This window comes from Meira miltonrushii, assembly GCF_003144205.1.
Source record: "Meira miltonrushii strain MCA 3882 unplaced genomic scaffold FA14scaffold_1, whole genome shotgun sequence".
Classification (NCBI taxonomy): Eukaryota; Fungi; Basidiomycota; class Exobasidiomycetes; order Exobasidiales; family Brachybasidiaceae; genus Meira; species Meira miltonrushii.
Window position 1 is genome coordinate 4147889 of NW_020289943.1, and position 23721 is coordinate 4171609.

Consider the following 23721-nt stretch of genomic DNA (forward strand, 5'->3'; position numbering starts at 1 on the left):
TCCTTATTGCCGGCGCCTTTGTAAGATAAATATAAATCATTTAGATTGTCTTTTAAAGCTGACTAAGAATTATTTTCAACTCATCCAAGTATCTTCTTGCCTTTGCTCTGAACGGATGTTAGTATTCCGAGGGAAGAAGCATGTTTTTTGACTTCCGTGGATGCCAGAGTTGACATTAAGCAGGCTTTTAGAGATTACCGGCGTATACCGAGATCCCCGGTTTAAGCTATTGCATAAAGGTACTTTTACAGCCTTTTCTCATGGCCTTTCTGAGAAAATGTGCACAAAACCAGTATGAACGCGCGCAAAGTAATCTTCCCCCACATACATAAAGCTTAATCTTCTTAAAATGAAGACATCCTGTTGTCTTCTCTTAATACCACCATCTTTAACTTCTCTCAAACATTGCCAAAATGTCTTCAAACGGTAATTTCATCGATCCCTTCGAAGAGACAATCATTCGTCATCCTCAACTTTCTCTTCGGGCTCATATTATCCCATTGGGTTTAAACGTGACAAGATTGATCTTTGATGATCCTGTTGAAAGTTTCGAACATGATGTCATAATCGGACCTGAATCTCCTCAAGATCATTGGAGATTCGGTAGAAAATTTTTAGGTCCGGTGGTGGGACGATATGCAAACCGATTACCGGTGGGAAAACATAAATTCGATCATGATCAACAAACGATTGATATTGAAGAATATTCGGCATTTTCAAAATCTGGTGTTTCATTGCATGGAGGACCAGAAGAGGAAAATAGACAGCTTGGTCAAATACCAAGAAATGGTTTTTTAGTTCCTCAAGTTGGCCCTTTTGACAGATTGGTTTGGCAACCTTTATCGTCCGATCAATCGCAATTGTTCGGCCCTGAATCTGCTTCTACTGCGAAAGGCTCTTCAGCCATCTTTGGTTTATTAAGTAAAGGTGTCGCACCTGGTGGACAACAGAAAGGCTATCCTGGAGATATTCGGATCGAAGTTCGTCTTGCAATCGTACCCGGTAAAGAAGGTAATGAAAGCATTTCTACCTCTACAACAACACCAGCCAATCTTGGTAAAAGTGCTGGTACATTCCATATGGAATATCGAGCCAAATTGGTGGACGGTGAGTGCACTGCCACACCTATCAATTTGACTCATCATTGGGCTTTCAATGTAAGCACTTCCGATGCAAAAGCACGTTCACAAGACAAAGGTACGATTGAAAATCATACCTTCCGTTTGATCCCTCCTCCAATGTTTGACGAACAACGAAAGCCTCAATTATATGCTATCGGAACGTGTGAAAAATGGATACCTACAGGAACTTTATTGGAAACCGAAAACACACCGCATGATTGGTCAAATGAAGGAAAAGAAGGATTGGGTAAAACAATCATTCATAAAGGTGGACATGAAGGTTACGATCAATTTTATACATGGGGAGCACCGGAAAAGAAAATTGTTGAAAAATTAAATCAATCTGAATATGAAAAAGCATTGCATGCACAACCAAGAATGATTTTGCATGCTCCTAGCTCACAAGTCACTTTAACCGTTCGAACCAATCAAACGGGTGTTCAAGTATACACTGCAAACAGTCAACCACCACATCCTGCTGTAGCTGAAGAGAGTGGTGGCGCAAAGAAGAAACTTCATTCTAATCCAGGTGAAGAAGGATTGGGAAATCATCAAAGAAGTGGAATCGCTTTGGAATTCTCCCATCCACACGGAACTTTCCTTCATGAAAAACATCAACAATTCGCTCAAGATGATACAGTTTTACGTAAAGGTGAACAATATAGAAATTGGGTAGAATTAGAAGTATTCAAAAGGGTTTGAGGGCCGCTTCAACAAATCATTCTTCGACTAATTTTTATCATTTAATGACAGAGATATATCGAAATAGAATAGCTTTCCTTTCTTCTCATCTGCACACAACACACGAATGTCTGTGAGCTGGGAAGTGATATGCTCCGAAGCAATGAAATGATAAAATATGTATGTGGTGCTGAAAATGGAAAAGATGGAAACCGATAAATATACAGTGGTGTTAATGATAAATAGAAAAAAATCAACGAGATTGCTCTTTCGTTTGACGGGATCGAACTTCTTCCCAAACTTCCCATCTTGCTTTCTCTTGTTTTTGTCTTCTTTCATGTTCGATCTTTTGTAAGAACTTTTCACGTTCTTCACGTTCTTTTTGCGCTTTCTCTTTTCGATTACGTTCTTGTTCCGCTTGTTTATTCTTTTCCGCTTCTAATGCTTTCTTTACTTCGTTATAACGCTTTTCCGCTTTGCTCAATTGTACTTCATCTCCTTTTCCGCCGCTTCCGTTACTTATCGCACCTCCGCTTTTCTGTCGTACAATTCCAGGCATTTGTTGCGTTGAGGACCTCTTTTGCTCCAGCTTACTTGCATCATTGCTCGTCTTTCGATTCAAAAGTTTAGAGGCTTCCGCACTCGAAGATGATTTCCGAGCCAGATTTTGTGGCCTTGATTGGATTAGCTGAGCAGGTGAGGCAGTCATACTTCGATTATTTGTGCTGAGACCCGGTGTAGGAGGATTGGAAGTAGAGGGACTTCTCTCGTAAGTCAAGCTTTCGGCCAAAGCACGAGCCAAAGCTGCATCTTCCGTCAATTGCAGTTCACGTTCACTTTGTTGGCTACTACCAGGTGTAGCATCATTCACAGGTGGAATGAGGGCAGGCGAAGGTTCCGGCATAGGCATTAATGTTTCACTTGCCGGGCCATCATCTTTCTCAAATGGAAGTAAATTTCTTATAGGTGGAAGTTCTGGCTTCTCCGGAAGCTTTACGTATTTCTTAAAGATAGGCTTGCTTTTTCCAGTTTTTGTATTATTATCCTCCCCATTCCCTCCATTGTTTGTCGCCAATCCAGAAGCAAGCGAGGCACCCGAAGCTCGTCCATTGCTACCATTTTGTCCTTCTCCTGAAGCTCGAGCGGCTTCGGTAATCTTTGCCAATCGCTCATCCTTGCCGGACGTTCCTGATCTGCTGGACATTCTCCGGGATCCTAAAGGTGCATTGCTTTTAATCTGATGAACCTCAGAACTGGCAGCAGTGAAAGAAACGAAGGCTTCCATGTTACCATACTCGCCAGCTTCTACTCCTTCTGCAGGAGGGGTGATTGCACCTTTGTTGCTACTCTCACCGCCACTGTTCACCCTTCCAACCTTGCCTTGTACACCAGGTCCGATAATTAGAGCTTGCGAGGGCATGGACTTTTGACCAGCTTTTCGCAACTTTTCCCTCTCTGCTCGAGCTGCTTTTGAAGGGCCAGATTCTGTAATTGCTTGTGACATCAAAATCTCTTTATTTGAAATGGATGGTGAAGTCGGAGGAGAATGCAAAGGCGATCGTCTGACTTCAGATACTATGCCATCATTCGATTCTTTGATAATCGGAGGTTTAGCAGGAACATTGGACGAATTACGTCTGGTTGGCTTCGGTGTCTGATCCACTAAACCGTTTGAGCCTTCTGACATAAGTCTCTTTGGCTTACTGCGCCTTGCCGGCTTCGTTGTGGTATTGTTGTTCACCCCGTTTGCATCATTATTGTTGTTTAAATACATGACTCTATGCCAGCCGGCGGGCGTACTTTTGTGTCTCATGGTAGTTTCATATTGTCCATTAGGATGTGCTGAAACGCTTGAAGAATGCGAAGATGGTTCTCTAGGTTCGATCAATGTTGCCGATGGAACTCCAAATTCGTACTCTTCCTGTATGCTCGTGTACGGTGGTGGTGGACCAAGGAGGGTTCCAGATCGGGTCAAGGAGGGTTGATTGGGTAGTCCATATTCGTGCCTTGAGGACAACTTTGGTAAACGTAAAGATTCGATCTCTTGTCCTTCACGTAACCAAATATTGATTTCATCCCCATGTTCCAATAATGCGCATTCATGATCGTCAGCGAGTACGAAACCTGTTCCTCTTTGTTCGTGTTCACCGTTTGTTTCATCATCCATATGCTGTCGTGTTTCTGGAGCGATCAATGCATTCTGTTTGAGTTCTAAAACGAGACCTTTCAATCTCCATTCGTGTAGAGTTTGTTGTTTAAGATGTTCGGAATAACTTAATCCCGCATCCGTACTATTTGGTGTGACTGAGGATGATGGATCTTTTGCTGTCGCTTGACCGGTAAGAATTGCCAAGACTGTATTCCTCAATTGCGATACCAGAGCTGATGATTGAGGAACGGGAATCGCACATCGAAATTGAGGTAAAGGAGAGTGAGATTTTAAGATCAAATGACCGCGGGAAGACGGTGACTTTGGATCACCGGACATAGTCATTTTCTTTATTTTAGTAGGATAGCATCGCTTTGTTTATAGAATGTGGCTCTACTCTAAATGTCAATCGTCGATATAACATAAAAAAGAAGAGCAAGATAAGTGAGGATGAGCATGTTAAAAGAAGGACGATACTCCACAGCAATTCATGTGAGACCACGGAATACAGCACCCTGACTGCCAATACTGCTCCTGCTTGAAGCCCGCTTAAATTGTCTGCATAAATAGAGTGTGCCGGCGCTTTGAATAAAATAAGAAGAGAGAGAATACTTCTGCCGGCTTAATACCGTAAGCCAAACAAATCATTACTTTCACTAGAATATCCGCTAGAGCGCCGAAATTGTGCCTAAAGCTTGGCGTTACACAATCCTAATTAAACTCATCATCATCGTATGGCTGGGATGACTTCCTTTAAATGATACATTGATAGAATAATACAGTGAATAAAGTACATGTGTTTGATTACCAACGATTTCTCCTATTTTGATTGTTATTCCTTCTCTTCCAATTATTCTCATACGATCCACCTCTTGATGTTGAAGATTTATTGTCCCCCTCTGAATGATGCGATGGCCCAATCTTTCGCCATCTGTTGGGTGGTGGTCTATCATCACGCGATTTCCGATCAGAATAATCCTTCCTCTCATCGTCCTGGTCATTTTTGCGTTTTGGCGTTGTTTGTTCCTCTAATTCGGTCGAGCGTCTTCGCTTCCTTTCATCATCTTGCTCAATCGTCACATCTGGTTGATTTGCTACCAATCTTTCCTTCTCCATCGTCAGCTGCTTCTCATGAAAGGGTACGCTACCCCACCATTTTCGATCGATATCTTGCATCTTGTCGTAATCATCTTCATTTAAATCGCTTACACTTTCCCACATATCATCGAACTCTATGTTCAAAGCATCAGGCTTTGTCGTGGAAGATGATGCAGCTTTTGCTCCTTCTATCTTCTTTGCAGATGAGAGAGCAGGCTTATTGCTTGCAGGAATGGCCCTTTGGGGAACAGCATCTGCGAATGATTTTGCTGGTAAGATCCAAACTCGCTCCCTCAATCTTTTGTGCCGCTCTCGATCTTCTTCTATTCTTCTCAATGTATCTTGCTTTGAGAATCGAGTATGAGAAGAGGAAGGAAGTTTAGAGAGAGCTTCTTTACGAATTTGGAGTTCATGAATGCTCGCATCTATTCCTGCCAAATCAAACATTCCTACTCGTTTCCATGATGAAAGTACCTTTTGCGTATCTGTCGCATTCATTCGAACGGCATCCCAATCTTCTTTTGGTACAACGCTATGCACAATCCTACCTAGATCTCGGGATGCTAAGGTCAAATATGTTGAGGCTGTGATTGATGAATTTGATGACGAAGAACCTTCCAGCTTGGTAGAGCTTGAGCCTGGATCCGAAAAGGAGGAATAACCAACAGGATCCACAATACTGAGCAAAAGAGCATCAAGCAAGAACAATATGTTTAGCTTGGTATTCAAAGATGCTTTTTCGCATTCTGTAATGATGCAATCCCAAACGTCATCTGCTGCTACAGAAGCATATTTAACGGCAAAATCCACCACTTTTGCTATCGCTTGTTGAGATGCATTTATCTTTTTGACCAAAGCGATACAGTCTAATCGAATTTGAAAGACATCCATTGCCATCAAAAGCAATTGATGAATGACATGCAAAACGAAAGAGTGTAATCGACACGCTTTAAGCCTAGAGTTAGAATAGGGCTAAATGTTCGTACTTGCTTGAAACGCGTAGAAAGTATTCGGAGCCTTTACAGGAACAAAGCTTTGCAGATCAACCAACACTTTTACTGCCATCCACCATACAAACACACACACACACACACACATTCCACCCGCCATGGATAGAAGGAGGAGTGGTATACCCGGACCAAGTTCCAATATCGGAGGTATTCCAAAGCGAGCTCCTTCTCCTTCTAGTGCTGCTTTTGCATCAGCATCTTCAACAGCAGCAGCAGGCGGAGGTCCTTTGGGAGGATATCGTCCACCATCACGGGATGGTCACGCAGATCCACCAAGACGATTCGGATTTGGCAGCACAAGTGGTACAAATGCTCCTTCAGGACTAGCAAAGGGAACCCCACAGGCTAGTAGAATTGCTGTACCTCCTTCATCTGCAGCGAAAAGGAGTATATCCAGTACGGGAATACAAGATACAAATCATGCTACTCCAAACGGAGGCTCGAACAAAAGACCTTTCCTGACCAGCGGTGGATCTGCACGATCTTCATTGGCAGCATCTAGCTCTGGCGCTCATGATCATTCTACAATGGAAGCAGAATACAAACGTAAAGAGCTATTAGCCCAACAAGCGTATGAACGTTTACAGCAAGAACTAAATGCGAAAGGCAGGGAAGTGGAAAAAGAAAAGGAGGAAAGGGCTGGTCTTTTACGTCAATGGGAGGCACTCAATGAAGATCTTGTCCAAGAAAGAAAGACGAATGCAGAACAAAAGAAAGCTTTGCAACAGCGTGCAAATGAACTTCAAGCAAGAAACAATGAACTGTCCTCCCATATCGATGAAGCAGATTCGGAAAAAGCTAAGGCTCTTCAGAGTGCACAAACAACAAAGACATCATTATCCATCAAGATTGCCGAATTGGAAGCACAATACGCCGGAGCGGCTGAAGAAGCGGAAGCTCAAGAACAGGCTCGTAAACGAGTAGAAGATCAGTTGAAAAGTCTAGAAGAGGATTGGCAAAAGGAGCGGGAACAATTACAGTCTGGAAGGAAAGATGACGAAGAGTCTGCTAAATTGACCAAAGAACTTCACAACCTTCTTGCAAAGATCCGAAAATTGGAAGCAGAAAACCTCACCCTTTCACACGATAACAAGCATCTACAATCACGTAAAGATAGCGTAGAAGCTCTGAAGGAACAGAATCGAGACCTTGAGAAAAAGGTGGGCGTCATGAACGAGATTCGAAGAAAACTTGCCGAAGCAGAGACAAAGGCTCAAGACTTAGAGAATGAGAAACAGCAATGGCAACAATCTATACGGACCGGTCGAGAAACATCTGCTTACCAAGAAGCTTTTGCTACCTATTCGGACACATATGCAAAAGCGGTAGAGATTGATGAGCTAGCCAACGTTTCAGTATCAACCGTTGGACCATACCTCTCCACATTGCAAGGAGCTTTCGCAGGACTTTTGTCGAGAAGTGCATCGTTGACGCAAAGAGCAGATACTCTGCGCAAGCAACAAATCGAATTGGAAGAGTCACAAAAGGCTGAAGCAGCTCGAGCGGATAAACTATCTTTTGAACTCGAACAAAGTAAGACAGCAAGACTGAAAAGCGAAAAAGCAAGAGAAGCCGTTGTGATGGAATTGGAAAACTATAAGCGCCTTCTTGAAACGTATCAACAAGAAGCACAGAATATGTCTGTCCAATATGATGGTGCTTCGGCGGAACAAATTGCCTTGTTGGAAGAACAGCTGAAGGCAAGGAACGATGAATTGGAGAAGGTCTATGCTGAACTAGAAGAAGCCCAAAATGCCTTGTCCGGTCTCAATGCCCCCGGTGGAATCTCTGCTGACGAAAAGAATCGATTGGAAAGCGCACATGAAGAGCGGGAGAAGGAACTGCTGAAGCTCATCGAGGAGTCAAAGCAATCATACGCTGAATTGGAGAAGCAGTGCATTTCATTGGGCAAATCCAACGATGAACTGTTTGTTCGACTAGGTAGAGGTGAATTTGATCAAAGCAAATTGCGAGTTCTGGAACTCAAAGATAATCCCGTGAGCAGAGATCGGGTGATCAGAACGAGTACTTTGGATGCTTTGAAGAAGGAGAATGCTCAATTGATTGAACAAGTAAAAGATCTCAACGAACGGGTTGGGCAATCGAATAATGGATCGATCAATTCGACCGATGGCGGAATGATTCCAGCACAGTCGTTAGAGAATATGAAGGACGAATACGCCAAGCTACAACAGACGATGCGTGATCGCGATAAAGCTTTTGATCGACTGAAAGAAGTCTTTGGTGCAAAAGCCACCGAGTACGTTGCTGCCGTCAAGGCTTTGTTTGGGTATGATATGCATGTTCTTTCTCGTGGAAAGGTGAAATTACGTTCAGTATATGCACGAACATCAAAAGGTACTTCGCTAACATTTGATGCAGGAGAAGATGATATTGCAAATATGCGATTGATCGGAGAAGCAAGACAAGGGGCAGCTAATGTGGCCAATCTCAAACGATATTGGCTCAATGCTGATCGCTGTAGCGTTCCATGCTTTTTGGCTGCTTTACAGTTGGAATTATACGAAAGCACAACCCAAGCTGTCCGAGTTGGTTGGACAGAAGGAGATGAAGAGGAGTGAAGAATATAAAGTCGTGTGTTTAGTAATGTATCAATACCCATATAGTATTCTAGCAATTATTTCTTCATTGTCATTACCATTTGATTGGGAGTGATGTTCGGACGTGCGTAAGTATGGCACAGTGTATGGTGGACATTTTTTTAGTTGCAGCGCACAGGCCTTCCATGCTTGCAAGTAACACTGAGGTTGTGCTGCTTTTGCTACCAGCCGCGCGTTCTACAAGCAACTGCTCACTTAAAGGACGCGAATGCACAACCTTCTCGAGCAACATCAAGAACATATCTGTACTTTCTTCAGATCGTCATCATCCTTCACTGAAACAAGGCCAATCACAACATCAACAACACATAAACCATGTCACGCTCCTACGATCGTGCCTTGACGGTTTTCTCGCCAGACGGACATTTGTTCCAAGTAGAATATGCATTAGAAGCAGTGAACAAGGGAACATGTGCAGTCGGTGTAAAGGGAAAAGATGTTGTTGTTTTGGGAGTTGAAAAGAAATCAGTTTTACAATTACAAGATCCAAGAACGATCAGAAAGACTGCAATGTTGGATGATCATGTTTGTTTGGCTTTCGCAGGATTAACAGCAGACGCAAGAATTTTGATCGATAAAGCAAGAATTGAATGTCAATCACATCGTTTAACCGTTGAAGATCCGGTAACGATTGATTATATCACTCGTCATGTCGCAGGTATTCAACAACGTTATACACAATCTGGTGGTGTCAGACCTTTTGGAATTTCTACTTTGATCATTGGATTCGATCAAAGTGAATCTATACCAAGACTATATCAAACCGAGCCAAGTGGAATGTATAATGCATGGAAAGCATGTGCGATCGGAAGATCAAGCAAAACTGTTCGTGAATTCCTGGAGAAGAATCATGAAGATAACATGTCAAAAGATCAAACAATCAAACTTGCTATCAAGAGTTTATTGGAAGTCGTTCAAACAGGAGCAAAGAATATCGAAATCGCTTTGATGGAAGGTCATGGTAAAGTTCGCAATCTAGAATTGGCAGAAGTAGAAGCAGTCGTAAAAGAAATCGAAACTGAACGTGAAGCAGAAGCAGAAAGGAGAAGGACACGATTGGCCGCCACAGCAGGCGCACAAGCTTCTATGGCATCAGGTGTAGGCGAATGAGCAACGCATCTCTTTGTACATATACGATCATAACAGTCAATATAACGCAGTAAGACCTAAATTGAGCTACGATTGTCTGATTATGCTGGTACAGATAAAAATACATGATGATATAAGTTTTGATGAGACTTTTAAGTTAGACGCTCTCCTCGGTCGATTTCGCTTTTTTGAACTTGTCCCCTAGATCGTATCGTTTTATGATGCTGTGAATAGAGCAGAGGGGAAGCAAATGTCAGGAAAGGCTGTCAAATTGTCCAATGATGTTGTACAATACTCACTTTGCCTCGTGTGGGTTCTCTTCTTCGGGATATATCAGCAAGCGTTCCAATCTTCTATCGCGGAATTTGTTCTTTGGCAGCATTCCCGATACAGCCTTTCGAATGATCTGAAAAGTAGAAGTCAAAGACGGATCAGCATAAAGTTGAATAAACTTGATTGAGGTTCTGAGAACCATCGATAACTCACCTCATCCGGTTTCTTCTCCATCATATCTTCATATTTGATCTCTTTCAATCCTCCAGGATACATTGTATGATGTCTATACAGCTTGTGATGTGCTTTCTTTCCTGTAACGGCAACGTGACGTGAATTGGTAACTACGACATAATCTCCAATATCCATAGCTTGATCATAAATTGGTTTACGTTTTCCCATCAATAATTCCGCAATATCTACTGCCAATTTACCTAAAATTGCATTCTTTGCTGAAACATGATGCCATGTTCGTGCCATGGCTAATGCCGTACTTCCAACATTTTGCGACATCTTGCCTTTTGATAGGTTTCGATATGACAGATAAAGGAGCAAAAGGTCGCAATGATCGATTGGGATTTGATGGAAGAAGCTTCCCAGTGCCATTCTTAATTTTAGGCGTTTTACCTGAACAATAAATTATCCAACAGAAGCGCGCTCATTCAGGAAAAATCTGTCACGTGTTCCTCTCACTTCCTTCCTTCTCCCCACTCATATGGTACGAATGCCAACCAATTCGATGCTTTTTATATGAAATATTACAAGATTATGTTTAGAGAATGTACATGAGGAGAAGAAAAGTATCCTGATTTAATTCACGCTTGCTTTGCTCGTCGTTCTAGGCGTGATTGCACGAGAATCATCCACCTCATGACCTTGAACACCGCCAAAATGATCTTCTTCATATCCCATTTGACTTCTACGAGAAGCACGTTCTCGATCAACATTTAAGAGCGATTGTCTTTCTCGTTCGCCATCCAATTCATCATCATTGCCGATAACACTTTGTTGTGCTACGGTGTTGACATGTTTGGTTTTGATCGGAGGTGGTGAAAATTCTATACTGATATCATGTCTTTGATCGTTCGCCGTTCCGTAAATATCATGATCTCCTTCGAAATCTGACATTGCATTTGCATGCTTTTCCATTTCGGCAATACTCTCCACTAAACTTGTTTGACTGTCCATATACCTCTTTGAAACAAAAGTATTGCCTACACTGTTGTTCGATTGTGATGCAGTCATCGGACGAGAAGAAGGTGTATAGCCCCAAGCACCAAAGAAACCGCCATCTTTTGCCGTATTACCACTTCCGTCTCCATGTACACCTCCGTCTACATTTGAAGAAGGAGCTATGAATAGCGGCGTAGCGCCTTCAGTTGATTCGTGTGCTTTATGCTTCATCACATTCAACATTCCACCTCCATTGACAAGCGTTGCATCACTATTGCTATTTCGACCAGCGAATTGCACTCCATTCGAGCGAACAAAGCTTTGAGAGGAATTCCTTTGACTGCCACTCACATCTTCGCGTGATCCATCACTTGACACATTTCGCGAGCTATCAAAACCTGCATTGGCGATATTGAGCTCATCTTCTTCCAGCCCGTCCGCACTTTCTTCATCGGTGGCCATCAATTCGTATTCATCTGCCGCTAGTTCATCTTCGTCTAATTCTTCGTCCACAGCTTTTCTTGCAACGCTGAAAAGGTAGAGAAAAATACCCACACAAAGCACAACACCAACGAGACCGAAAATGTGCTTGATCAATTCAGCCGTTTCAGAGGCTTTTGCTTGATCTGTGTTCGCATGATCATCCCCAATCAGAGGTTCACCTTTTGCGTTTGTACCGGGCGAAGAAGCCGCTCCGTTGTAAGCAGCAAAATTCTTGATCGTCGTTCCTAATCCACAATGAACCAATAATTTTGGTAAAGCCAAAGCAGTGCACATCGTGTACGTCTTCAAAGTCAATGTTGGCGAACTTGCTAAAAGTGTGTTCATAAGATTGTACGGATAAGGAGCTAAACGGACCAGGAACAAAAGTTTAGGTCTCTTTTCGATCGCTCGAACGACTTTCTTCAATCCTCCACTTTGATTGAGCAAACCGACCATCCATCCTTTGAGGAAGCTTCTACTCATAACGAAGACAACTATCGCGCCTGAGAGAGCAGCGATATAACTGATGATAAAGCCTTGAATCAAGCCAAAACTGAAACCACATAAGATGATCAAAGTGGAATAAAGAGGCAAAGGCGGGAAAGTTGTGATAAAAATCAAGAAACCAAGGATCAAACGACCTGTCAATCCCAGACTTTGCAGATATAGCGACAATCTATCCAAACCTTGAAAGACTTCTGTATGCCATACCAGAACGGTAAACGTGCTGCTCAGACTGACAGCAAGCCAGATCAAAAGCGGTACGTATGCTCCTAGCCATGCAGGCCTCCAAACGCGATTTCCCGTTCTGGGATCACGAAAAGCTTTATCGATATCGTGCATCGTTGTGGTAATGAATGAAGAAAAGCTTTTACAGGCTCCCAAAGGATGCAGTAATGCCCAAAAGACCAATTTTAATATGCGAACGACTTGAATATGAATAGGTACCGAATGAGAGGTCACACGATTACGCCTTTTACCCCCTCCGCCGCTCTTTCCTCTCCTGTTTGCATGGCGTAAATTGATCGCCCCTCGTCTTGCTTGAGGAACGATCAATGGAGATGCATTTGCTCCTGAGCCAGAACTTGGCCCGATATTTGGCGAAGATTGTAGAGGATTTTTGTGTAAGGAAGCATGACGGGAATGCGACATCATTTGCGGTGACTGCATCTTGATCGAATGGGATGATGCAGACGTTGAGGATGCTGTTGACATTTTATGAGCGTGCGAAAGAGGATGCATTTGCCTTGTAGCAGGCGAGGAAGGAGTATAAGCGCCATTGGCCTTACTATGATTCCGAGAGGCACTCCTTCCTCCATACCCACTTCCAGACACCGTATTCATGACCACATTCGATGCTTCTTGCGACGGCTGTTCTATCACTAATCCTAATTTCGGGCCGCTCTCTGTTTGTGGACGATAGCGAGCAGGAGTTTTGCGACCACCAAGTGCAGGTTGATCGTTGGTGTCGTAAGCAACCTCTTCGTCTTCTTGTGCCATTTCTTCTGGTTCAGAGGTCACCATTTTGAAGCGGGGCGAGATAGGCTGGGCACTCTTATGCGAAGACGATGCTGTGCTTGCTGCCGCATTATGATTCGTAAATGTGCTTACAGGCGAAAAACGTCCTTCGGCCTTTCGGAGCATATTACTCAATATTGTTGGTGTCCATCTTCCTCCGCTGTTATTGGCAGCGAAACTTGCACTGGCACGTCTGCTAGCCCCGTGTCCTTTATCCTGTTCATCATCTTCAAATGTGATGCCTTCTTCCTCAAACACGTTCTGATAAGGATGATAATGACTGATTGTTGCGCTTTGTGGATGATGAACATGTTGATTTTGTCCATAGGTTGGCGAATTTGATGGCCACTGATGCGAAGAATGTTGATCGATGGGTGAAGCAATGTGTTCGCTTCGCCTCCTGTTGATCGCACTTGCCGAACCCGGTCGATTGACTATGAAGTTGCCTGAATTGGCGAATACTGAAGCCGATTGCGGTGTATTCCTTCCACCAGCCCCAATAACGCCTCCATGTGGATTTGGAGAAGGTGCTGCTAGATCGAAACTATTTGCCGCACCTTTTCCATTGATTGTTGTGGGTGATGATATGTTTGGAGATATGGACACCCCTGTTGTTGTACCGGAGGTTGTTCGAATTGGTGCTTTACCGGCTTGTGAGGATGTGGAAGAGGTATTGAATGAAGATGAAGTTGGCGAAGCGATTGGCTGATTGCCTTTCAAGCTGGACTGACGTGAGAGCGGCATGGTGGAGATTCCGTCTTCCTTTATGAGATGATACACACAGCTTTATGTGATGTGGTTGCAGAGCTCACTATTGTCTCGAATGACCGAACTGTCTTTTCTCCATTCGCTTTAAATTTGATCGCAATCTTGCCTCTGTCGTATGGGAGTCCACGATTGTACTTGTCAAGTACGACAGGTGGAGTAAGTTATGCTCTGCTTCGATACCTGATTGAGATGCCATTCATTCACAGCATCTGTATTGCACCTTTGATGAATAGACTGTATGGTCAGAAGATCGAGTAGGATTTGTGCACTTTGATGATGATGATAGAAGATGATGGAGAAGATTGCATATAAAAGCAGGACACAAGATGCGTGTGCATGTATGCTACTACTCCATATGCTGGCCTTATTTTATTGGCAGGCGATTAGTGCATAAGCAATGCCAGGCAAATAAATACAAATATAAAAAAGAGGCTCAAAATAGACTATGTTGCATTTGTATACGCTGATCCGCCGCCTTTTATTCATGCCGTGTGATTTTTAATGCGTTCTTTTCCATGTGGACAAAGCCTAGTACAATACATACAGTCAACTTTAAAAACAGGAACAAATGTGGACAGTTAGACAGTTCATAAGATAGCCGATTTCCTTCTTTGCACTCCGCTTCCTTTTTTGCTTGCTTGCTGCTTGGCTCCTCCGCCACAAACAGAAGGAACTCAAGAAAAGGACGGTAAAAGGTTTCCGTGCCGAGAACGCGATTACGCACCGCTGGTTACACTTTATGACACCACAAAAAAAGGTTCCAATTCGTAATTCCCATCTTTGAAAGGAATAACACATCATACTGATTCAAACAATTAATACTATCAATCAAACCTTTTCAAACAATCTTTCTCACAACAAATTGACACGTTCACAATCTCATCTAGCGTCATTTAACCCACTTGTCAAATTAGTATTCCAAACGCTAAGATGAACACAAAGAAGCACTTTGACATGTGGTTTTTCGTGAACTTACGTAGAGTGTGTATGTGTCTGAGTGACAAAAAGAGCAATCAGGAACACATTGAAGCCAAAAGACAGTATAAGAATGCTAGCAGCATTAGGACTGCCACATGTACAATAATGCTAGAGTCCCACTGTGGCGTAATAAAAGATGCACTTTGTACACGTGGGGAAAGATTGTGATCCGGAAAATTGATTCCAATGGGCGTAACGCGAACATGTCGAGATATCAATTTAACCGACATACTCGCAATTGATTATTTAAGCAACACGTAAATATCCTCGAGACCACTTGGACAGGTTCTTCTGTCATTTGCTACATTGATCCTCCATCACAGGCGTATACTTGACATCCTACTGGGAGGTAGGTGTTGTGTATTTCTTAGCTGGCCTGCGATGATCATCTTCACTCCCCTTTCAGAGCCATATCGTGTGGTTCCAAAAGGAAAAGGCAAAGGAAAGAAAGCTCAAAAAGGAGAAGTGGAACATGTGAAAGCTTTGGCATATTTGGCAGAAGTGGATGATATTCGAATTTTGATCGATTGTGGTGCACCAGAATCATTTCAATTCAACGAAAACGGAGGTGATCTAGACGACAAATTGCGAGAGATTGCGCCTACCATCGATTTGGTATTGCTATGTCATTCCAGTATGGCCCATCTGGGATTGTATGCATATGCAAAGGCTAGGTTCGGATTGACAGCACCATGTTATACTACTCTACCAGTTGCAACTATGGGTCGATTGACAGTTCTGGAATCGATACAATCTATACGTGCGGAGAACGATTTGGATCCATCCTCCAGCAAAACAACGGACGAAAATGAGCAGAGCCAGGAAGATACTGCTGAGCAGAAACCGCATTGGTGTATAGCGACTGCGGATGAGGTCAATGATGCATTCGAGCAGATCATCACTTTGCGCTACCTACAGCCTACTCATCTGGATGGTCGTTGTGCCGGTCTCACGCTCACTGCATATAGCGCTGGTCATACATTAGGAGGTGCCGTTTGGAAGTTACGCAGTCCTTCATCAGGAACACTATTGATCGCATTAGATTGGAATCACTTCAGAGAAAGGCATATAGACGGTACTGCTCTTGTTGCATCATCAGGAATGTCTGTCAGATCTGGTGATGGAGATGAAGATAGCTCTAATGCAATCGCTGATGCAATCCGAAGACCCGATTTGCTCATCACCTCTATGGCACGCTTCAACTACAAAAATACACAGCGGAGGAAACGAGATACGGCTCTTTTGGATATGATTCACAACACCATTCGTGCTGGCAATACGGTCTTGATCCCCGTCGATGCTGCCAGTAGATTGTTGGAACTTTTAGTCTTGCTCGATCAACATTGGGCATATGCATATCCACATGTACGCTTTCCGCTTTGTCTTGTCAGTCAAACCGGTCGAGAGATGTTAGAACGTGCAAGAACGTTGATGGAATGGATGACAGGCGAATGGGCAAGAAAAGGTCAAAATACGGCATCTGCGGAAGCAGGTGTGGAAGAAGAGGAAGGTGAGGCAAGAAAGAAGCCTCGAAACAATAGATCGAACAACGGTGCTCAGGCGCCTTCTTCGCCGTTAGACTTTAAGTTCTTGAGGATCTTCTCTTCTCTGCAAGCGATGGATGAAGCACTGTCCCCTTCTGATGCAAAAGTTGTCCTAGCATGGCCACCAAGCTTGACACATGGACCAGCTCGAAAATTGGTCGCTCGTGTGGCAGCTAGCGAGAAAGACGTGATTGTATTGACGGGTAAAGGCGAACCGAACTCGTTAACAAGACAAATCTATGATGAATGGGAGAAACGTCAAGATGCTACCGCTAAGCCAGGTTTGGGAAATCAAGGCGAACCCATCCAGGGAAACTGCAAATTGAAAATCGAGATTCATGATAAAGTTCCGCTACAAGGCGAAGAACTTGAAGCTCACAATGAGGCTATCAGAGCAGCCAACGAAAGAGCAGCTCAGCAAAGAGCACTTTTAGCCCGCTCAACCCGGCGAATTGAAGCTGACGATAACGTGTCGAATGGAGAAGGTTCGTCTGACGATGAGTCTGATGAAGAAGAGGAGGATATGCTAGAGGAAGCTACTGGAGAGGAAGCCAAGAATCGGGGGCAGGGTATGGAAGCAGATGAGGGTCAAGGAGGTCCGGAGATATCTTTCGATATCTATCTCAAAGGCAATGCGAGCAGAGCTAATAACTTTGTTGAATCATCAGGAGAAAGAACTGTTGGTCGCTATAAAACTGGTATTCGCTTCCGTACTTTCCCTGTAGTCGAGCGAAAAAAGCGAATTGATGGCTACGGGGAGACCTTAGATCTGAGACAGTGGCTTCACCGCAGAAAGCAATTGGAAGCACTGGGCGGAGAAGAGATCGAAGCCCAATCAGCAGAAGATCGTAGAGTGCAATTTCAAAAGCAACAAGCACAAAAAGCTGAAGAGGAAGAAAAGAAACGTAAAGAACGTGAACCTCCGACCAAATTTGTGGTAGAAAATGTTAATGTTCATCTGAAGTGTAAATTGCTCTTTGTCGAAATGGACGGACTTGGAGATAGTCAAGCATTACGAACAATCATTCCTCAATTGGAGCCTAGACGGGTAATCTTTGTGGAATCAAATAGTGCCGAACAACGTCAAGCATTGGAGGATGCGATGGGAAAGATCTTGAGAAGGACGGCGAAAGATATCTATATGCCCATAATGGGTGAAAAGATTGAAATCGGTGAATCCACAGCAAATTTCACAGTAAATCTGGGAGAGGATATTATGGGCTCTGTACGCTTCAGCTCATTCCAAGATTACGATGTGACCCTTTTGCGAGCAAAGGTCAATTTCCGAACTGAATCGTCAATTCCCATGCTAGAGCCAGTGCAAGCCGCAACAATAAAAGAGGAAGGGGATGAGAATGCAGACGTAAATGCTGAACCTCGTGATGATGTGATTGCACTTGATGATGAACAGGAGAACGAACGAGGAAACAGGAAAGAATTACAGCCAACAACGTTATTCATTGGTGATTTGAAACTATCATCGCTCAAACAAACACTTTCACGTACACAAAGACCTGCAATTCCATCTGAATTTATCGGTCAAGGTACACTTGTTTGTGGTGCTTCAGCTTTTAAAGCAAATGCAACCGAAGATGATGTAGTCACCGTTCGTAAGGAAAACCAAGGCGAAATTGTTATCGAAGGAAATGCAAGTAGAAACTTTTATAAAATCCGCGATGCAGTTTACGGTTTGCATGCACAAGTGACCGGACAATGAGTAGAATCATCTGTACAATTTGTATATTATCATTAACTGAAGCAATCTATTGAGTTTTGTGAAATCTAGATAAGCGTGGAGAACAATCAGACAGAGAGAGTAAACTGATCGATTGATGAACATCAAAAGAAAGAGAAATACATAGGTAAAATTATTATTTAAGTCATTATTAGTTACTCTAATATTAAACGTCTAGATACTTTATTTCCCGATTAAGTAGTATTGATAAAGTCACCTAAAACAATGGCGCCGGTACCTTGAATGTCGTCTTTGAAAGCACACACGTCTGGAACCCATCGATGTACGATGTATCCGAAATGAGCCGCCTCCTAGCCTAACACTTCCCAGTCATGTAACAAAGTCGCACGCTCTCACAACACTCAATCTCATTGCTGGTACAGTTACTCACTGTTTCAGTCATCACTTATTGGGTAGTTCATTCATTGGCATATAAATCAGTACAAAACGCCTTCGCAACTACCCGAGCAGACGTATCAAGAAAAAATGTGTATGTGGGTGCGAGATCAAAATGATGGCGATGAGAGAATTGCTCCACTCCACCTTTAGAAGCGCATAGCGTGAGGGCATTCTCCGTTGGACAGAGAGAAGGTGGCAGCCAAGTATTTAGCCAATGCGGGTCCTCCCTTCTTGATGGATTCGATGATGGACTTGTCGAGTGCCTTTTGGTCAGCAACCTTTGCTTCTGGGTGTGCGGCCTTGTTCTTTGGGTCAGCGAAGAAAGAGGCTTCTGGCTTGGGACCAGACAACTTTTCCTTGTTGAAGTAAGCATCGTTGAATTTAGCATCAACCTTGACACCTGAAACGTCCAATTTGGTGGATGTGGCGATGACGTAGGCTTGGTTGACGCGACGGATGGGGACACCGTTGACCTTGAATGGACCGGTGACGAGCAACAAACCTGAAGCGAGTTGTTTCAAGAAGACAACACGCTTTCCACGGAAACGACCGGCCAACAAGATCAAAACGGTACCGGGTGTGATAGTTGGACGAAGTTTTGCCTGACCAGGGGTCTTACGGCTCTTCTTTGGTACGGCAACATCTTCGGATGGGTAGAAACGTTGAGCCTTGACTGATGGCTTTGAACGTTTACCGCCTTTGATGTCAACAGAGACTGAAGAAGGTTGCTCTTGAGCCTTAGCAGGTCCTGTGGATTTACGAACACCCTTGTGCTTGTAAGAGCCCTTCTTGGTGTACACGGCTGTACGGCTCATGCTGCCAACGTTGGCGCTGGCTGGGTTGTTACGTCCTGTGGCAACCATGATGATAAATGTCGAAAAGAGGGACGATTGATTGATGACAGTCGCAATCGTAAAGAAAGAAAGAACAACGAAGCTTGATTCGAGAAGTACACAGACAAGTTTGGCTGCTCGATGTACGCTGCGTGCAGCACTACCTCCAGAAAGGCCGAATTTGTGCGTGTGAAGGCTTTACGTGAGTGAGTTTGTGTGCAGAACTGCATTTGCTAGACGCACTTTAACTCTGCGGCGCAAAAGTGGGTGCACGTGTTGGAGGTGTACATTTAACGAACTTTCGACATGCTTAGTAAGCCGGAAGTCGGAATAATCTGTGCTGATCTCGTGACTAACGTGCGGGGTCAATTTAGCGGAACTTACGCTATTAGTTACAGGGAAGATCCGCTTACACATATTAATACGTCTTTCGATCATCCTGCTCGTGAAAGCTGTAGGGATGGTTTGATTGTAAGGGGAGATGAGTTGTGAATAGATGGTCCCTATTTTAGCGTGCGATGAAAGCTATCAGACAGATAAGATGCTATCTATATTTAACCTATTATGGTATGAAAGCCATCTGTAGAATGACTCTTCTAAGATGCGGGGTGCATACAACCGTAGGACTTTATGTACTTCGTCATGTCTTATACTGAGATCGATATCATCAACCTTTATAAGTATGATCGAAAGACTTCTAATAAATCGATCATATGATTGATCGCTTAGAAAGCTTAAAGCTCTTAAGGTGTATGGATTCAATTCACTTATAGCACTCTGATCAATGATTTGTCTTTTGAGCCTGATTAAAGTCTTTAATTCAACAAATGAAGAAGAATGACTTGCCTTTTGTCGGGTAAAGCCGCTTGGATTAATTTTATCTCCACAATCAAGGCTGTACCTTGAATGAATGCATTTATATCTTACACCTATTCTATAACAGTGTTTATGAGCCCCAAAAGTGCTTAATACTCTTAACACTGGTTGGGGACCCAAATTGGCATATTAAGCGCGCTGTTTATTGTCTAGTGTATATTTTATAGGAAGCTCCATTCCGACTTTTAACAAAAGACGGAGAAAAATTAAAGACTGATTTAGTGCCTTTTTAAACCGATCCTTTTGGACATATGTTGGTATTGTCCGTGCGATCCCAACAGGGTATACCCTAAGAAGACAATCAAAGTTGATTATTCTTCATTTATATCAAAGGATTCCACTTCATCCTTCCCTACCAACACTACATCCCAAAACAAGTTAAAAAAGATCATAAAAGATCATCTTTCTTATTGGGCAACATCATTTAAACATCGAATCAACCACTTTTCCAACTTTACCACTTTTACCACCCCTACAAAATGACACCACCAGCTACCAACGGTACTTCTCGTCGTGAGAAACCTCCACAAGTGAGTGATTAAACCTTGAGAGTGGTTATAAACTGCCTCTTTTGAGCATTTTACTGATATTCTAACTCCACTTCAGACATTACCAGATGACAAGGCTTATGATGACTTTAAATCTAGCAGTTCAGTCCATTATAGTGCACAAGTAAGTCTTGCCAGTCAAATCTTTACCAATCTGTCTTGATGATTGACTCGTCTTTACCCCTCTCTTACTACAACCTAGGGCCACGGTGGTGGTTATGCCGCTCTACGAGACCATTTCTACAATCAAGGTAAGTTCTTTGGCAAATCTTTCCACTTTTGATGACATGCTTGGGATGTTCTGACTGGATCACAACGGCTATTCAAGCATCAACCTTAAGAACCGGCTAGAGCGGCTTTTTCATGTTGCTGTCAACCATTATCATCTTCCAACTTTGCTTGTCATTTTAAGCTGTTTCACGCTTTCACTTTGGGAGAATGAAAAAAAAAACGGCACTAGAAGACTGGTGGATTGGGTGGCGCTGTGGAGAAGTGTATTATTGTGCGCTATACGCGCTTGAAGCTTATGACTCGTGTGTTTCGCGTACATACTCTGCTCTTTTGCCTTGAACGGGAAGTAGGACCCTTGATAAGATTATCGAGGTATGTCGTCCTGTTTATTCCGTTAGCCTGTGCGAAAGAGAGAAGACGAGAAGATTGTTGACAAGAACCAGAAGAAGAATGGTTGGGGCAAACATTGTTCTCTTCTCTCATTCATCATCATCATACATACCCATACAGACAATGTCTCTCTTACCTGGGAGATGTCAGATCCTACTGAAATCTCCTTCTAGGCTACCGCTTACTCGTTCAACAGCGTGTTCCTCATCCTCACCATCTCGTATTGCCTCCTCTTCTCGATCCCATATCCAATCTCGTAATGTCGCATCACTAACCGATTCACTCCCTCTTCCTGAACATTCAACCACTGCTATCGACCCATTCACTTGGAAAGATACCGCTTTTGGAGATGAAAAACGTTCAACTTTGGGTCTTCGAGGTCTTTTACCTCCAACCCATCAAAGCTTAGCAACACAAGTTCAGCGAACATTGCATCAATTGCGTTCCAAAAAGACTGATTTGGGCAAGTACATCTTCCTCACTTCACTACGTCAAACCAACGTTCGTCTATTCTATGCAACAATTATGCAAAATGCGGAAGAGTGTCTGCCTCTAATCTATACACCCGTTGTGGGAGAAGCTTGCCAAAAATTTTCACGCATTTATCGTCGTCCTGAAGGTTTGACAATCTCTCTCGAGGACAAGGGCAAAGTAGCAGAAGTGATTGATAACTGGCCAGTGCCAGCAGGTGCTCCTCGTATTGCCGTTTTGACAGATGGTAGTCGTATTTTGGGTTTGGGTGATCAAGGATGGGATGGTTTGGGAATTTCGATCGGTAAATTGAGCTTGTATGTGGCAGCAGCTGGTATCCACCCTCGTGCAACGGTCCCAATCTGTGTGGACTTGGGTACCGATAACAAGGAAAAGCTTGAAGATCCTCTCTACCTCGGTCTTCGCCGTGAACGTGCCGGTGATGATGAATATCATCCATTCATGGATGAAGTCATGGATGCTCTCAATAAGAAGTATCCCAACTTGATCGTACAATTCGAAGATTTCAGCACAGAACGTGCATTCCACTTCCTCGAACGCTATCAAAAGACACACCGTGTATTCAACGATGATATTCAAGGTACCGGTGCTGTTGTCTTGGGTGGATTTGTCAATGCAGCTCGTTTGAGCAGTAAAGCTTCTGGACGCCCATTGCACGATCAACGCATCTTGTTCTTCGGTGCCGGAAGTGCAGGTGTTGGTGTTGCAACCCAACTCAAGAGCTTCTTCACCCGTCAAGGCTTGAGCGATGATGAAGCTCGTGAACGTATTTGGCTTTGCGATTCGAAGGGTTTGGTAACCAAGGATCGTGGAGACAAGCTGCCCGAGCACAAGATTCACTTTGCCCGTGAAGACAATGAAGGCAAGCAATGCAAGTCGTTGATTGAAGCTGTTGATTATATCAAGCCAACTGCAATTATTGGTTTGAGCACCGTTCCAGACACGTTTACGGAAGAAGTCTTGGGCCGTATGGCAGAGTTGAACAAACGCCCAATCATCTTCCCTCTCAGTAACCCTAGCCATCTATCCGAATGTAACTTCGAGACCGCCATCAAGGCAACAAAGGGTACTGCAATCTTTGCATCAGGAAGTCCTTTCCCTGAACTTGACTACGAAGGAAAGCACTACATTCCTGGACAAGGCAATAACGTGAGTTGTCCCACTTGTTCTTTCTTCCTTTCTCATCTGACTAATTTTCTTCTACTCTAATTACAGCTTTACGTATTCCCCGGTATCGGTCTTGCAGGTGAGAATGCTCTATGATAATGTCCTTTGAGAACGGCAGCTTACTAATTCTGATATCTTCTCCCCACAGGTGCATTGAGTAAATGCGGACATATCAGCGATGAAATGATTACCGAATCTGCTTTGGCTTTAGCAGACAGTGTGAATGACGAAGAAAAGGCGGAAGGTCGAATTTATCCTTCGCTCAAGAGAATGCGTGATATCTCAAGAGATGTTTCCGTTCGAGTTATTCAAATGGCCAACAAGCAAGGCTTCACCCGTGATAATGGATATACAAAGGGCATGGATGATGAAGAATTGAAGCATTGGGTCGAGGGTGAGATGTGGCAACCAACTTACGAATCTTTCGCTGCTTAGGCTCCATTGATAAATTCATACTCTTGATTGTGATACCTTTAACATCACCTACCCAGTAACGACTGGAGAAACCAAAAAGTTACCCGTGTACAGCACGTCTTCTTGCATA

The 23721-nt window shown here is 43.4% G+C and overlaps 10 protein-coding genes across 10 annotated transcripts; 5 read left to right on the forward strand and 5 right to left on the reverse strand.

Annotated features, from left to right (window-relative positions):
- Nucleotides 1–289: 289 nt before the first annotated feature.
- On the forward strand, nt 290–1939 carry FA14DRAFT_24651 (galactose mutarotase-like protein). The gene has a single exon (XM_025502066.1). It carries the CDS (start codon nt 414–416, stop codon nt 1821–1823), a length of 1410 nt encoding a protein of 469 aa, XP_025358562.1. The 5' UTR covers nt 290–413; the 3' UTR covers nt 1824–1939.
- Nucleotides 1740–4459, reverse strand: FA14DRAFT_159908 (uncharacterized protein). Its single transcript, XM_025498447.1, has one exon. The coding sequence runs from the start codon at nt 4294–4296 to the stop codon at nt 2056–2058; it is 2241 nt and encodes a 746-aa protein (XP_025358563.1). The 5' UTR covers nt 4297–4459; the 3' UTR covers nt 1740–2055.
- Nucleotides 4460–4699: 240 nt separating this feature from the next.
- On the reverse strand, nt 4700–5958 carry FA14DRAFT_159909 (uncharacterized protein). The gene has a single exon (XM_025498448.1). It carries the CDS (start codon nt 5938–5940, stop codon nt 4756–4758), a length of 1185 nt encoding a protein of 394 aa, XP_025358564.1. The 5' UTR covers nt 5941–5958; the 3' UTR covers nt 4700–4755.
- Nucleotides 5959–6116: 158 nt separating this feature from the next.
- On the forward strand, nt 6117–8716 carry FA14DRAFT_159910 (uncharacterized protein). Its single transcript, XM_025498449.1, has one exon. The coding sequence runs from the start codon at nt 6158–6160 to the stop codon at nt 8639–8641; it is 2484 nt and encodes an 827-aa protein (XP_025358565.1). The 5' UTR covers nt 6117–6157; the 3' UTR covers nt 8642–8716.
- Nucleotides 8717–8888: 172 nt separating this feature from the next.
- FA14DRAFT_143190 (N-terminal nucleophile aminohydrolase) lies at nt 8889–9886 on the forward strand. The gene has a single exon (XM_025497197.1). It carries the CDS (start codon nt 8996–8998, stop codon nt 9788–9790), a length of 795 nt encoding a protein of 264 aa, XP_025358566.1. The 5' UTR covers nt 8889–8995; the 3' UTR covers nt 9791–9886.
- A 178-nt stretch (nt 9887–10064) lies between these two features.
- Nucleotides 10065–10555, reverse strand: FA14DRAFT_119405 (putative MRPL23-mitochondrial ribosomal protein, large subunit; the record flags this gene model as incomplete). Its single annotated transcript, XM_025496348.1, has 2 exons — nt 10065–10175; nt 10256–10555. 2 exons carry the CDS (start codon nt 10553–10555, stop codon nt 10065–10067), a joined length of 411 nt encoding a protein of 136 aa, XP_025358567.1.
- A 204-nt stretch (nt 10556–10759) lies between these two features.
- Nucleotides 10760–14439, reverse strand: FA14DRAFT_24684 (uncharacterized protein). Its single transcript, XM_025502068.1, has one exon. It carries the CDS (start codon nt 13958–13960, stop codon nt 10853–10855), a length of 3108 nt encoding a protein of 1035 aa, XP_025358568.1. The 5' UTR covers nt 13961–14439; the 3' UTR covers nt 10760–10852.
- A 716-nt stretch (nt 14440–15155) lies between these two features.
- Nucleotides 15156–18292, forward strand: FA14DRAFT_24674 (uncharacterized protein). The gene has a single exon (XM_025502067.1). The coding sequence runs from the start codon at nt 15344–15346 to the stop codon at nt 18221–18223; it is 2880 nt and encodes a 959-aa protein (XP_025358569.1). The 5' UTR covers nt 15156–15343; the 3' UTR covers nt 18224–18292.
- A 37-nt stretch (nt 18293–18329) lies between these two features.
- On the reverse strand, nt 18330–19587 carry FA14DRAFT_24720 (uncharacterized protein). The gene has a single exon (XM_025502069.1). It carries the CDS (start codon nt 19501–19503, stop codon nt 18787–18789), a length of 717 nt encoding a protein of 238 aa, XP_025358570.1. The 5' UTR covers nt 19504–19587; the 3' UTR covers nt 18330–18786.
- A 1241-nt stretch (nt 19588–20828) lies between these two features.
- Nucleotides 20829–23612, forward strand: FA14DRAFT_163740 (uncharacterized protein; the record flags this gene model as incomplete). Its single annotated transcript, XM_025499839.1, has 6 exons — nt 20829–20879; nt 20956–21021; nt 21100–21148; nt 21853–23159; nt 23226–23256; nt 23326–23612. 6 exons carry the CDS (start codon nt 20829–20831, stop codon nt 23610–23612), a joined length of 1791 nt encoding a protein of 596 aa, XP_025358571.1.
- Nucleotides 23613–23721: the final 109 nt, after the last annotated feature.

Excerpts from the sequence above, each read along its gene's own strand:
- FA14DRAFT_159909 (XM_025498448.1), bottom strand. The coding sequence starts at position 5,940 with ATGGATGTCTTTCAAATTCGATTAGACTGTATCGCTTTGGTCAAAAAG.
- FA14DRAFT_159908 (XM_025498447.1), bottom strand. The coding sequence starts at position 4,296 with ATGACTATGTCCGGTGATCCAAAGTCACCGTCTTCCCGCGGTCATTTG.
- FA14DRAFT_24720 (XM_025502069.1), bottom strand. The coding sequence starts at position 19,503 with ATGGTTGCCACAGGACGTAACAACCCAGCCAGCGCCAACGTTGGCAGC.
- FA14DRAFT_143190 (XM_025497197.1), top strand. The coding sequence starts at position 8,996 with ATGTCACGCTCCTACGATCGTGCCTTGACGGTTTTCTCGCCAGACGGA.
- FA14DRAFT_24684 (XM_025502068.1), bottom strand. The coding sequence starts at position 13,960 with ATGCCGCTCTCACGTCAGTCCAGCTTGAAAGGCAATCAGCCAATCGCT.
- FA14DRAFT_24674 (XM_025502067.1), top strand. The coding sequence starts at position 15,344 with ATGATCATCTTCACTCCCCTTTCAGAGCCATATCGTGTGGTTCCAAAA.
- FA14DRAFT_159910 (XM_025498449.1), top strand. The coding sequence starts at position 6,158 with ATGGATAGAAGGAGGAGTGGTATACCCGGACCAAGTTCCAATATCGGA.
- FA14DRAFT_24651 (XM_025502066.1), top strand. The coding sequence starts at position 414 with ATGTCTTCAAACGGTAATTTCATCGATCCCTTCGAAGAGACAATCATT.